Source organism: Sturnus vulgaris, chromosome 3, assembly GCF_052056855.1.
Source record: "Sturnus vulgaris isolate bStuVul1 chromosome 3, bStuVul1.hap1, whole genome shotgun sequence".
NCBI classification, from domain to species: Eukaryota; Metazoa; Chordata; class Aves; order Passeriformes; family Sturnidae; genus Sturnus; species Sturnus vulgaris.
The window spans coordinates 110,859,016-110,871,455 of record NC_142245.1 but is presented as its reverse complement, the minus strand read 5'-3'; the positions used below and the strand labels follow the sequence as shown (position 1 = coordinate 110,871,455).

At 44.6% G+C, this 12,440-nt stretch overlaps 1 protein-coding gene across 1 annotated transcript in view; it reads right to left on the bottom strand.

Moving 5' to 3' along the window:
• Positions 1-5,208, bottom strand: part of TFAP2D (transcription factor AP-2 delta) — a 48,824-nt gene extending 43,616 nt beyond the window's left edge. Inside the window, exons 1-2 of the mRNA XM_014872902.2 lie at positions 3,863-5,208; positions 234-294 (exon numbers count right to left, since the gene is read on the bottom strand). Of these exons, the coding sequence (XP_014728388.1) occupies positions 234-294; positions 3,863-4,408 (607 nt within the window). The 5' untranslated portion in view covers positions 4,409-5,208. The remainder of the gene's footprint in view (positions 1-233; positions 295-3,862) is intronic.
• Positions 5,209-12,440: the final 7,232 nt, after the last annotated feature.

Sequence of the window (12,440 nt, the reverse complement as noted above, 5' to 3'; positions counted from 1 at the left end):
GCAGGAGTATCCGAGAGCGACCGAGGAGTAGATCGTTTGTAAAGTGCAAATGGACTGTGAAATGTGAAGTGCTCTAAGCGAGTTTGAATGTACTTCTGACAAACGGCAAATTACCACTTATTCGGCAGTAAATCCAAACTACGCTGAACAGTGGGGGAGGGAAAGGCAGGGAGGGATAGAGAGGGATGTATGTTTACAAAAACTGTTAGACGCAAGTATTTGTAACCTCTTACCTCTTCTTATCACACCTCCTTGCCCGTTGAGTACAAGTCCACACTGGGCCTCCACTGAGCTCTTAAGTAATGAGGGGGAAACAAGGAAAGAAAGGAAAGAAAGAAATGAGACACAGGAACCCACAGAGAGATCTCACAGCTTTTGCTTTGTTATATGACTCGCCCAGGAACAATAGTTAAGGTGAACTGGAAAAACACAGTTACTCTCAGCGAACCCAAGTGAAATCCCCCCTCCATCCTGCCATCTGCCCCTACCCCACCAAACGCAGAATAATTTTCCTTTCATTGCCACTTAAATACGAATTTATCCCGAACTGGCAGCTTAGACCGGCAGTTACATGGCAGGATAGACAGACAAACAAGTACTTTTGGGAGAAGCGTATTCCCGCTCCACAGTTGCACGCACAAAGCTAAAAATGTACTTTGCTGTTTTTATATGTCTAGCGGTATATTTATATTCGGGCACACAGCTAAATTCACAGATATGTTTTGCGACACGCGTACACCGACTTAAAAGTGTGGCCAGAAGTAGACAAAGAGCACAAACAACAGATGACCTATTGGGCTTTGCCGGCTCCACAGAGTCGTGAGGGTGCTGTAACAATGCGTGTGTCCGCACATAGGTGGGGATGAATATGCATCTGTGTGCGCGCACACACAGGCACCCATGTGTGAGTCAGGGGTGAAGAACCATCAAAAAACCTGCCTAGGGCTTCTGGTGCACGTCCGAAGAGATCTCACTTCTTTATTCTCCTGTTACAAGGCTGATTATTTGGGGATCTTCGCCCTCCTTAATAAATATTTTTATTGGAGTGATAAAAGACTTGAAAGGGTTGGGTTTTCTTTGGGTTTTTCCTTATGTTGGGGTTAAAAAAACACAACAAACCAAACCTAAATCTTTGCCCAGTGGAAATGTGTTAAAGACGCATTTTCCTCTACAAACAAACGAGGTATTGGACATGAAAGAGGCCTTTAAGGGTGTTAACCTATTCAACAGCCCGTGAAGAGTTAAGTAAATGCGGAGAGAGTCGGTGCATAATAAAAACCCCACTTTACAAAACAATCTTTACAGTCCTGGCTCTCTCCCCCACTTTCACCATATTGGCGCTGGCCCTGTAAGACCTTCCTTTTCAAGGCCCTTTTTTATTTTAAGTGTTCTGCCTTAAAGTGATTATGAAATCAATATGAAAAAAACTTGGCGACTGAGCATAAATTAAAGCGGTGATGGGAAAAGGTGTGACAGTTTTCTTTGTTGCCCATGGAAAATCTTTTTAGGGCACTGAAAGATGCCACTCCAGCTCCAAGACTGTTTGCATCTGTTAGGCTGACTTAAACCGCCCTCGAAACTATTGGACATTCACTTAAAATTCTGTGCAGGGAAAAGTATATTTACATTTGTTGCATTTGAAATGAGGCATATGCTGATGAACGTTTTAAAAAGAAAGACTAAGGAGAAAGGGGTAGACTGGTTAAACCACAATTTTGGTTTAAAAGTATTTCTGCGTAGTCCTGTTTCTGCTCGCCACCAAAACGCTTCCCTCTACACCCGCAGTGATATTCGCGAGAGTCCAACTTTGTTCTGAATCATCCAAGTCCTAGCGACAAATATTAATATTTTCAACTTCTCACCACTTAGGTTTTTGATACCTCTGCACACTCCCTCTTGTGTTCGGAAAAAGAGGGAGGAGGCAAAAATACAGAAGAGATTAAGTACAAAGACCTAAGTATTTTATTTGATAATAACTTGTGATCGAAAAATTAATATTTTCCAAAGGAAAGCTGTTGATTTTCTTCTTCGTTAAATAAATAAAAAGAGACTGTGCCTCTAGCAGCTTAACCAATCTTTTTTTTTTTTTTTTTCTTTTTAAAAGGGAAACATGTTGTTTGGTCGGATGACATTGCATAAATGACCAGTTGAATGGCACTAAGTCGAAAATTGGATAAACTATGGTGCTTTTTTGCCCGGGACTTAGGCATTGTCTGCTGTCTTGCAAACGTTCCTAATCCCCTCTTTTGAAAAATACAAGGCTTTGTGCCTGCCAAAGAAAAAAAATTTGTACAGATACAAAAAAATCAGCAGCAGACGTGGTTATAAAAAGGAGTAAATAGGTTTTAGTTGGGGTTGAGCAGTGAATGGCAGATTTTTTTTTTTTTTGAGGGGGGTGACATAAGGAGATCCTTGTGAAAAATGTAAACAAAAAAATGGCCAGAGAGGACAAAATTATATCGCGAATTTTAGTGGAGAAAACTTAGGTTTAAATAGCTAGGTTTTCCTCGTCTGAGGTCTAAAAGATAACATTATTTGTTGGTGGGTTTATTTTCCTCCTAGGAAAATAAAGTGGGGAAAAATATTTCTTTTCCCTGACATACATAGATGGTTTGGATTATTTTTTTCATGCTTTGATTTAAGGGGAAAAAAATAAACCTTAATTTTACAAATTTCGGGTTGGTTTTTTCTTTTTCTCCCAAGCCTTTGACCGCTACATCTTTTTTGAAAGACCACCATAGCCAGCTTTGTATGCCAGGGAGCGAGGTGTGGGGGAAAAGTAAGTACAGTAAATACGGTCCCGTTTGTCTCTCCCTGCTGATGGGGAAGCCCTCAGTTCCTCAGCTCGTCGGGGGAAGGAAGGTTTGCTTTTGATTTGGGGCACATTTCGGAATGGGGGTTAGATACAGGAAGGCGTCGTTTGCAATTTTGGAAACCAATTTCTTTTAAGCAACCGGCTCAATTTAGCGGAGGTGAATTTTTAGCGCGTGGGAAAGGATTTCTGAGCGGATTTTTCTGAGCTGAGCTTTTGATACATAGAAATAAATTTTTTTAGATGGGTTCAGGTGCCGGTTAGGGTGGAGTGGATGAATGGTTGGATAGACAGACAGATGAATTTAGCTTTGTCTGCTTTATCTCTCACCCCATTAACACCTAGATCGGATATCGCGAGGTATTTTTATCATTCTGACTTTTTCTGACGAACGTTTGCTCCCGTTTATCTATTTTCTCCCTCTTATCTCGGAAGATTTGCCTTTCTAGGTCTGTCGGAAAGTAGATTTATTTCCTGATCTGCCTTTTTTCTCTTTTCCTACTCCAAATTTATAACTTCCTTAAATAATTTGCTTGTTCTGTTGCTGCAAAGCGCTCCTTGCGCCGAAAGAAAGGAAAAGTTTAAGAAAAGCAAGAAGATGGGTTTGTTCTGGTTTGGTTTGGGTGCTGTGTGACTGGGCAAGGGCTGGTTCACCCCGAGATCTCCGGGGGACCCCCGTGGTCTCAGCCATCACAGAGACACAACCCACGCGGCAAAGGCAGGCGCGAGGTTGGTTTTGTTTAATTTGTTTGGCCAAAGAAGACCACTTGTTTGGTTGCTTTTTTGATTTTTTTTTTTTTTTTTGGTTTGTTGGTGTTTTTTTGTTTTTTGTTTTTTTTTTTTTTTCTTTCTCCCTCCACATTTTTTTTTTCTTGCCGCTACTAAACTGGAGGAGACGGGCTCTGGATCGCGTTTGGGATAAATCTTCCCTCCTTTGTATGAGCTATTCCGAGCAGAGGAAAATGGGGGTGGGGGTGGGGGTGGTGGGGGGGCCCAGGACAGGGGGAGGGGAGGGGAAGGTGCCTCGAAAGGAGATCGCATGCTATTTACCTGCAAATCGTCTGCTCCCGAGGCTGCAAGCCCGAGGCTTGGTCCTGGCAGGAGTCTTTGATCTGGATGCATCCCATATTGGGATCCATGGCTCATAAGAGACAGGTCGTGGCGGCGGTAAGCATCTAAGCACCCCAGCTCTCTCCTCTGCTCGTCCAAGCAGGAGGACTTGAGTGCCCGCGCATTGTGCAGGTTGATAAAATCAGTGGGTTCTCCATGGTGGATCTGCTGGTAATACTGCTGGGAGTGGTGGAGAGAGTTCAAGGAGTAAGCGTCGGGGTTGACTGCCGGGTGGCTGTGTTGGAACTCGTAGTGGAAGGACTGGTGGTGCAGTGGGGTGTACTGGTGGTTAGTGGAGAAGTACGGGGAGGCGAACTCGGTGCCCGTGGTAGAGTAAGTGAGAGGAGATGAGGAGGAATAGGCGACGGTCGAGTTGGCCACAGACTCCAGGCATCCAAGCTGCATCAAACGGTAACTGTTTGATCCGTCATGACGTATCTGAAAGGAAGAAGTGAAAAGAAGACCCCAAAACTGGAGGTTTGTCATTGAAAACCCCGGGTACGGTTCTTCCAAGCACGCTGTCCTGCATAGCTTCTCCCCCTGCAGAAGCGTCTAAGCCTGCGAGCAGCAACCCCAGCAACAAAAGATCCTTTCCTACCTTGGGCTGGTGCCATAAAGGTCTGTTCAAAAAATCATAAACAGCCCAGCCTGCCCTTAATACTGTCAAGCGAAAGGAATCCACGCACTGAAATAAAAACTATTTATCTATCTATCTATCTATCTATCTATCTATCTATCTATCTATCCATCCATCTATCCATCCATCTATCCATCCACCTCTTGATCACAGCTGTAATATCTGGGGCTGACACAAAAAAAAAGTCATCAAACAGAGGAAACTACCGAGAATACACACAAGTCCCGTCCCTATGTTACAGCGTTACACATTGAGAAAGCTTTGCCGCCTGCTTGCCTTCCTTCCTTTCTTCCTTCCTTCCTTCCCTTCTTTTTTTTTTTTTTTCGAACCCCTATTTTTCTTTCTTTTTAAAATAACGAATCAGATCCAAAATTCCCCCCCTCTTTTCCCTGCGTTTCGAAAGAAAGGAGAGTCCTGCTTTTTAGCGAGAACTCCCCATTCCTGGCGAGCTGGTGGTGATTTCTCTCCACTTCATTATATTATTAGGGGTATTATTCTGATTTTCGTTCTGGCAACGGTTTTAACGTGGTAATGAGTTGCCCTTGCTGGCGACAGATGTCATAACGAATTTTCTCTCTATACTTCTTTAAGTTATCTCTGAAGCCGGATTATAATTAAACGTAACGGTCCAATATGGATTTTAAAAAAATGGAAACAACCACACAGGCACATACACACACAGATGCACACACACATCCACACACACGCGCGCACACACACACACACACACACACACACAAAATACCTCTGCATCGTGGACGAGACCTGGAAAGGTAGTTGACATTTTTTGGTTCTCCGAAAAAAAAAAAAAAAAAAAAAAAAAAAAAGAAGAAGAGGAAAAAAAAAAACCCAACTCTGGATAAAACTCCCCTCTCCAAATTAAAAAAAAAAAAAAAAAAAAAAAAAAAAGGAAAAAAATTGAAAAATCCAAAGTTCATGTATTTCCCCAATTTTTTTTAGAAAAAATCTCTACAGACAGAGAGAATTTGCAATGTATCTGCATAGATCAGATCTCTCGCTTTTCCATGCACCTCCTTAAAAACCTGTAGGAACAAAATTTTCCCTCTGCACAAAAGCTGCTCCCTGGATCAGATTTTGTACTTGCTGGGTATTTCTTTGGCTGATGTCGTAGGTCCCTTGGTAATATAGAAGTTTTGAAAATTAAGCATCAGCACTGAGAACTGGGAGGACAATAGATAGAGGAGCTTCATCCCAGGAGACAAGGAATAAATATTGTATCTTCGCCTAATAAGGAACTGTAGGTTCTTTCAACATTTTTATACATTTTTTCCTCCACTCTTTAGAATGCTTTTTCTTACCCAGGCTAATATGGGAACTAATCTGATCGAAGGGGGTATTTTGTGTACATTTTATTGGGAAGACATAAAGCTAATATATATAAATATATATTATTAAACCATCCTTTTCAATAGGTAAGTGCTCCTTCCTGTTGATTATACTGCTTTTAAATACTGACCAGAATCTAAGATTGCACATTTGTATGTGTGTCTGTTTAAGTGTATTTTTTTTTCCTAACTGAAAACTATGTGGTTTGTTTTGGTTTGGGCTTGGTTTTGTTTCTTTTTTTTTTTTTTTTTTACCCTTTCATTTACATCGAATTTAAGTCCACCCCACACTCCAACCTGCTTTTAAAGCTGCCTAATATGTTATCTTACAGGCTTCTTTAAATAGCATTTTCAAACATAAAACTAGGGTGAGACCACAAAGTATCACTGCAGTGACATATGATATTATGGAATTATACATAAAATACATATAGATCTACGGAATTACATCTGTAACAGGAGAAAGACAAACAGGGAAGTGGACGTAAGAGCTAAAGACCACTGCTAGCTGTCTCGACATTTCCAAGTGCCGATATATTTTGGAGACGGGAACGCACGGAGGCTGCGTAGCCCTGGGTTGCAAAGCTGAAGGGGTACGTGATTTATTTATTTAGTGACACCGGTCCGAGGAGCTGCCACTCGGGGGATGAGTGCTGCCTGCCTGCCCGGCGCCCCCCTGTCCCTGTGCCCGCAGGTAGCGGCTCCCCAGCCCCGCAGCGACTGCGGGCTCCGCCCGGGGAGCGCCCGGGGGCACCGCCCGCTGCCGGGCGAGCGAGGCTGCCGGGGGGGCAACCACACACCCTCCGCCAACATGCCAGCCCAAATGGCACTGCCCGGCGGGGAGGTTCTGCTGATGGTTAGCTTCCACCCGAGATAAGCCTGGAGATAGGAGAGGGTGTAACTTGCTTTTAATTGCCATTTAATTTGGGTCGCGTTTAAGCGTTTAAGCTGCGAAGGTGTCTTAATAATAAGCCGGAGGCAAAGAGGCATGTGGCTCCCTGCCTTGCTCTTTCCTCTTTATTTATTTATTTATTTTATTTTTTTTTTAAGGTCCAGGTTTTGGGAGGGTTTATTGGTATCTGTTCATGCAGGCTAACAGGAGCTGTCACTCAGCCCTCCTTTCTTCCTACAAATGGACAAAGGCACACGACTGGAATGGAAATGCATTGTCTGAGATGGGAAAGTGCGGGTATCCCGGCGGGCGGGGGGGCAGCGAGAACACATCACACCTCTCCAGAGCCCTGCTGGGGAGATGGTGGGCTCCACCCGAGCCCCCCGCCCCGCCCGGCCTGGGGAGGGAAAGGAGGGAAGGAAGGAGGGAAGGAGGGAAGGAGGGAAGGAGGGAAGGAGGGAAGGAAGGAAGGAAGGAAGGAAGGAAGGAAGGAAGGAAGGAAGGAAGGAAGGAAGGAAGGAAGGAAGGAAGGAAGGAAGGAAGGAAGGAAGGAAGGAAGGAAGGAAGGAAGGAAGGAAGGAAGGAAGGAAGGAAGGAAGGAAGGAAGGAAGGAAGGAAGGAAGGAAGGAAGGAAGGAAGGAAGGAAGGAAGGAAGGAAGGAAGGAAGGAAGGAAGGAAGGAAGGAAGGAAGGAAGGAAGGAAGGAAGGAAGGAAGGAAGGAAGGAAGGAATTGCTTCTTCTCATTTGGATTTCCTACGGTTCTAGTACTATTAATGGACACAAATACTTCTCCCCAATAAATAATTGGAAAAAAAAACAAACTAGGATTTTCGCCAAGTTCAGATTTTGTTTGATCCTCTCAAGATTTTGATACTTGAGAGAATTGAAAAAAGCCACAGGTCAAAACCCACCCTAACGATGTGAACAAAGTTTGCTCTTTCCAACACCCCTTTGGAGTGTGGCGAGCGCAGTGGAATCAGCCACACCAGCCTTGAGCAGGGCGGTTTAGAACTGACAAAAAAAAAGTTAACACACCATGAACACACCTTCTCGATGGAGGGAGAGGCATGAGAGGCATTCCTTCCCTTCGAGAAGGAAGACAAACACCCTCCCAAACATTCATGGCAGAACGCTCCGCAGCTCTGTTGACTTTGGTTATTTGCTCTGTGCCACTTTAGTCCTTTAGGGTTTTTTTTTTGTTTGTTTGTTTTTTGGTTTTTTTTTTTTTTTGAGAAAGTAGGAGAAAAGGTTTTCCTCGACGTGGCCAAGCAAGCCCGGCTCAGTGCATGAACGGGGCACAGACGGCGAGGGCACACGGCCAGGGCCAGCCGGGCAGAGGCAGCGCGGAGCGCACCGAGCCCCGACCGAGGGCGCTCCGGGGCGGCGGCGCATCCCAGAAAATCAGCCCAAAAAACACTTGTTCCTCTACGCACTTATTTACTTTATTTTCAGGGAACCACGGGTATGAGAGAGCGGTGTGAGGACAGATTCCTTTCTTTTGGATCCCAGTGCGGGGGTCACCCCGGCTGTCGCTCCGGGTGTCGCAGGAGAGGAGGCGCACGGTGCAAGGGCTGGTGCCTGCCCAGCTCGCTGCCCGAGCTGCCAGCACATCACCCCGCTGCAGGACATCAGTTTTGTGAGAGATCTGCCCCCGTCCCGACCCCTTCCCCCTCCATCCTCCCTTCCCACGCACACGCAGCCCAGACGAGCGCACCGCCACGCCACCAGCCAGCCCGGAGCCCAACTTCGTTTCAAACAACAACAAAGCCACCAAAATGGTTTTGTTTGGAGGAAAGTTTATAAGAAACCCGGCTTGCCAGATGCACGGTTACTGGTCAGTTCCATCTGTTAGCTTCGTTTACAGACCCTAAAAAAAATCATATAGACCGTTTGCGCTTTTAACTCCCCCCCAATCCAATTAATAATGCGAGTCAAACTGCAAAGCACTTATTAATTGCTCCCAAAGAAAAATCTTTCAGGAAAGTTAATTGGGATCTCTCTAGTTTTCCAACCAGCGCTATGAGCAGAGCAGACAGACTTTGCCTTGAGTTTCATTGTGGCTGAACACGTTGTTTATCCCTTGCCTAAAGTTTACTTCTGTTCCTGAGCTACAGATTTTTTAATTTTTTTTTTTTCCCCCTGGAAAAAAATCGGACTGGGCTGGGAAGGGTGAGGATTTTGGGGAAAAACCGCCAAACCCACAAGAAAATTAAAAGTTCTTCTCTGGGATCATCTCACTTGCCCTGATTCATTGAAGTGTGCAAAGTGTCTGGTGCTGCTGCAGGGACACAGTCTGGGCTCGACGTCTGGCTGCTGCATGAGAGCAGCTCCGAGACTCACAGAGCTCTCTCGCCTCCTGTTTGTCTTACAAACGTTTCCCAGCATTTAGGAGCCTGAAATCACAATTTTCCCTTTAATTGCTACATCCAGGCTTAGCTCCTGCATTTTGCTTTCACCCAGTGATGATGCAATTTTTTCTTAATTAAGACCTTTCTCTTCCACTGAAAGCCACCAAAATTTGGTCTTGGCTGGACCTAAACTTCTGATTACTTTTGCTGAAGTTTCTTGTGTCTGAATGAAACCAGAGAGTAGCCCAAGCCATCACAGACAGCTGGAGCCAGCAGTGCTAGGGTGTTCATCAGCCAGAAAGGGTTTTTTGCTTTCCATCCCCTTTGTCCTCTGAAGTTCCTAAAATTTGAGGGCTTGGAGCTTGGGCAATACTCAGCTGACCCAAAAGAATGGCAGCCCTGGGGTCACTTTTGTTCATGCCTGGGTCCTGACCATTGTTTGCAGACCTATTGCTGTTGACCCTGGATTGTCTCAGTTGATCAGAGCATGGTGCTGATAACAGCACCAAGGTTGTGAGTTTGATCCCTGTATGGGCCATTCTTTGTCTTATTTTTTTTCCTCTCCATTGAACTCCTTCCTCTTGTCTGACAGAGGGGCTGAACCTGATCATGGCCCCCTGATCAGCTGTGCTGAGCATCACCATCCCATCTCCCTTCTCTGAACTTCACAGGAACTTCTGCAGGTGGGAAGGAGGGAGCTGGTAACCCCCCCATATACACCCACAGATTACCCACCTGCTTTTCCAAACAAACCTGTTTGTGTGAGAGAGACGTGTTATTTTCCCAGTTTCCCTTTAAGAATCGTTATTTTGAGGACCCAAGTTACATTATATTACTTTTCCTCTGCTAAGGAGAATGATTTCATATTTGAGTTCATAGAGTGTAGCTGAAGGCAATGGAAATGGAAAGTTCTGAAGCAGATTTCTTCAAACCTCAAGACAAGACATGTCCTGCAAAAGACTGTTCCATGCTCCCTGGACACAGCTTCCAAACCCAGCACCATGTTTCCTCCTCCTCTAAATTTCTATTCTGCATCACCACAACAGCTGAAAGGCAACATTTTGGGACAGAAAATGCATTTGCAAGCAATTAAAATGCAGTGAATATATTAGTCAAAATTTAAAGAGTATATCTCGTGTGTTCAGTCATTTCTTTGATGGCAGCAACACTTCCTAATTGTTGAGGCTTTCATTAAGGTTCAAGCCAGGTACCTGGTGTCACTCAGAGCAAATGTAAAGGGAGAGGTGGGGTGGCTTCAAAGGTGTCAGTATTGATCAATGTTGCCTGTCTGTAAAGACCATTGCTTATTTGCAGTGAAAGTCATGCACACCATTCTATGCAAGGATCAGGAGGGCAGAATTTGTGGCCACTGCACTTAAACCAGTCTTTCTATGTGTTTGGCAAGGATGGTCCATTGACTGCCTGTTAGTGAGAGACCCTTCCATTCATTTTATTGGTTCACTTCTCCCATCCTCATCTTCCTTAGTCTCTTTCTTCCCTGCTGTCTGCTGTCTATTATCATCCAAACAGACCTGGGAATCCCACAGTTCCTATTTCTTGTGATAAGTCCTGGTGATGTGACTTCTCTAATTCTTCTTCCAGCCCTCTCCCTCAGAACCACAAGTTCACTTCTTTCATAGAGCTGCTCCTCAAGCTTATCCTCTCCACTCATCTGATCTTGTAGCCATTGAATTTCCCCCTCTCTGAGTGTTTTCCCACAGCTCCCTGAGCTGCTGAGCCCCCCATCCTATCTGTCTTTGCTCTCCAGCCAGACCCCAAGAAAGCAGCTTCTCTTGGCTTAGGCTTGTCAGGTGTGGAGATCCTCCTGGGGACTCTGCCTAGGGCCCCTTCTTACATGGCTCCTGGGGCTGTTCCTGCTGCATGGAGAACTCTCCACCTGGTCCTCCTTTCCAGCAGCCTCTGGTGTGGTCTTGCACACACTCCTGCTTTAAGGCATTTATTTTGTCACCACTGTTTTGTTACCAAGCTGTCTACCCACCTTCCCTCCCTCCTTTAGGCACCTGCAACAAGAAAAACAGGCTGCCTCCACTCTTCCCCCTTTTGGGATTTTCCCCCTTTCAATCTTCACACAACACCGGCTTTGCCAGTGCCTTTTACTGCCATGTTCCTAATTTCTTTCAGCATCTCTCCCGCATCCCTTAGGGGGGTAACATGCCGACTGTCTGTGGCAGCTGTCCTCGCTCCAGTTCTGCAAATACTGAGACAAAGAAAAACCTCCCTTCCTCCTTCCAGCTTACTCTTGAAAGAAAACACTACTTCTTCTGTCAAGTGCTCTTGCCATCCCTTAGAAGCCATTTTTATTTTCCAGTGACCTCTTCTGTACTTGAAGAATGTCCTATTACTTTATTTATCTTGCTCCCTTGTGCATTTCTCTCATTCCACAACCTGGCTGCTCTCCCATCTCTTAGACTTGCTTTCCTTCCTCAGGTAATCCTCTCAGACCTCTTTTCTTTTTACCTGATCCATCTCACTCCTGCAGGTCACCTTTTTATCCTGAAATCCTTTTCTGATTCTGTGGCTATCTGAAGGTATTTACAGCCGTGAGAAACAGAATCACAATAATTTTGGAGAATCCTCTAACAATCTCTCTGCTTTTTTTCCTGGCTATCTAATTTCTCATATTCTGTGTGGTTTGCTGTTCTGAAAAGGGCAGTTTGATTATAATTACAAACCTAACTAGGGTCTATTTCCTCTTCTCTGTGAGAGCCTTGCCTTCTTGCATATCAGTAGCTCATCAGCCAGTTCCCATTTGCTTGTAAGCTATTGAGGCTTTGAAATATTGGCACAGGAAAAATTCACAGATATCCTACCAACATTTTGTGCCCTCAAGTTTGCAACAAGGAAGAAGCCAGAAATCGTCTCTTAAAGAATCTTTCTCTCTGATAATTTTTTTTTTTTTTCAAATTGTGATCATGTATTTTATTGTTCTGACCATCCTTTCCAACTGCTTCACTGAGGGTTTGTCCAGCATTACTGTTATTGTAAGTTATTTTCACTATTAATACTAAACTAGGAAACTGTTGGAAGGAGGCACAGACATAACCATCTTTTTTCATGGAATGGGATGAGGTTAGAAATTTAACTGTGGAGCAAAATCAAGCCTGATTCTGGGAAAGCACATAATGGTGAAAAGCCCCAAAATGTGACTTGAAAAATAACAGGAGTCTTCATTCAAATTCTTGTTCCACTTCTTAAAGAACTGGAATAGGTTGCCCAGAGAAGCTGTGGATTCCTCATCCCTGGAAGTGTCCAAGCCCAGGCTGGATGGGGCTTG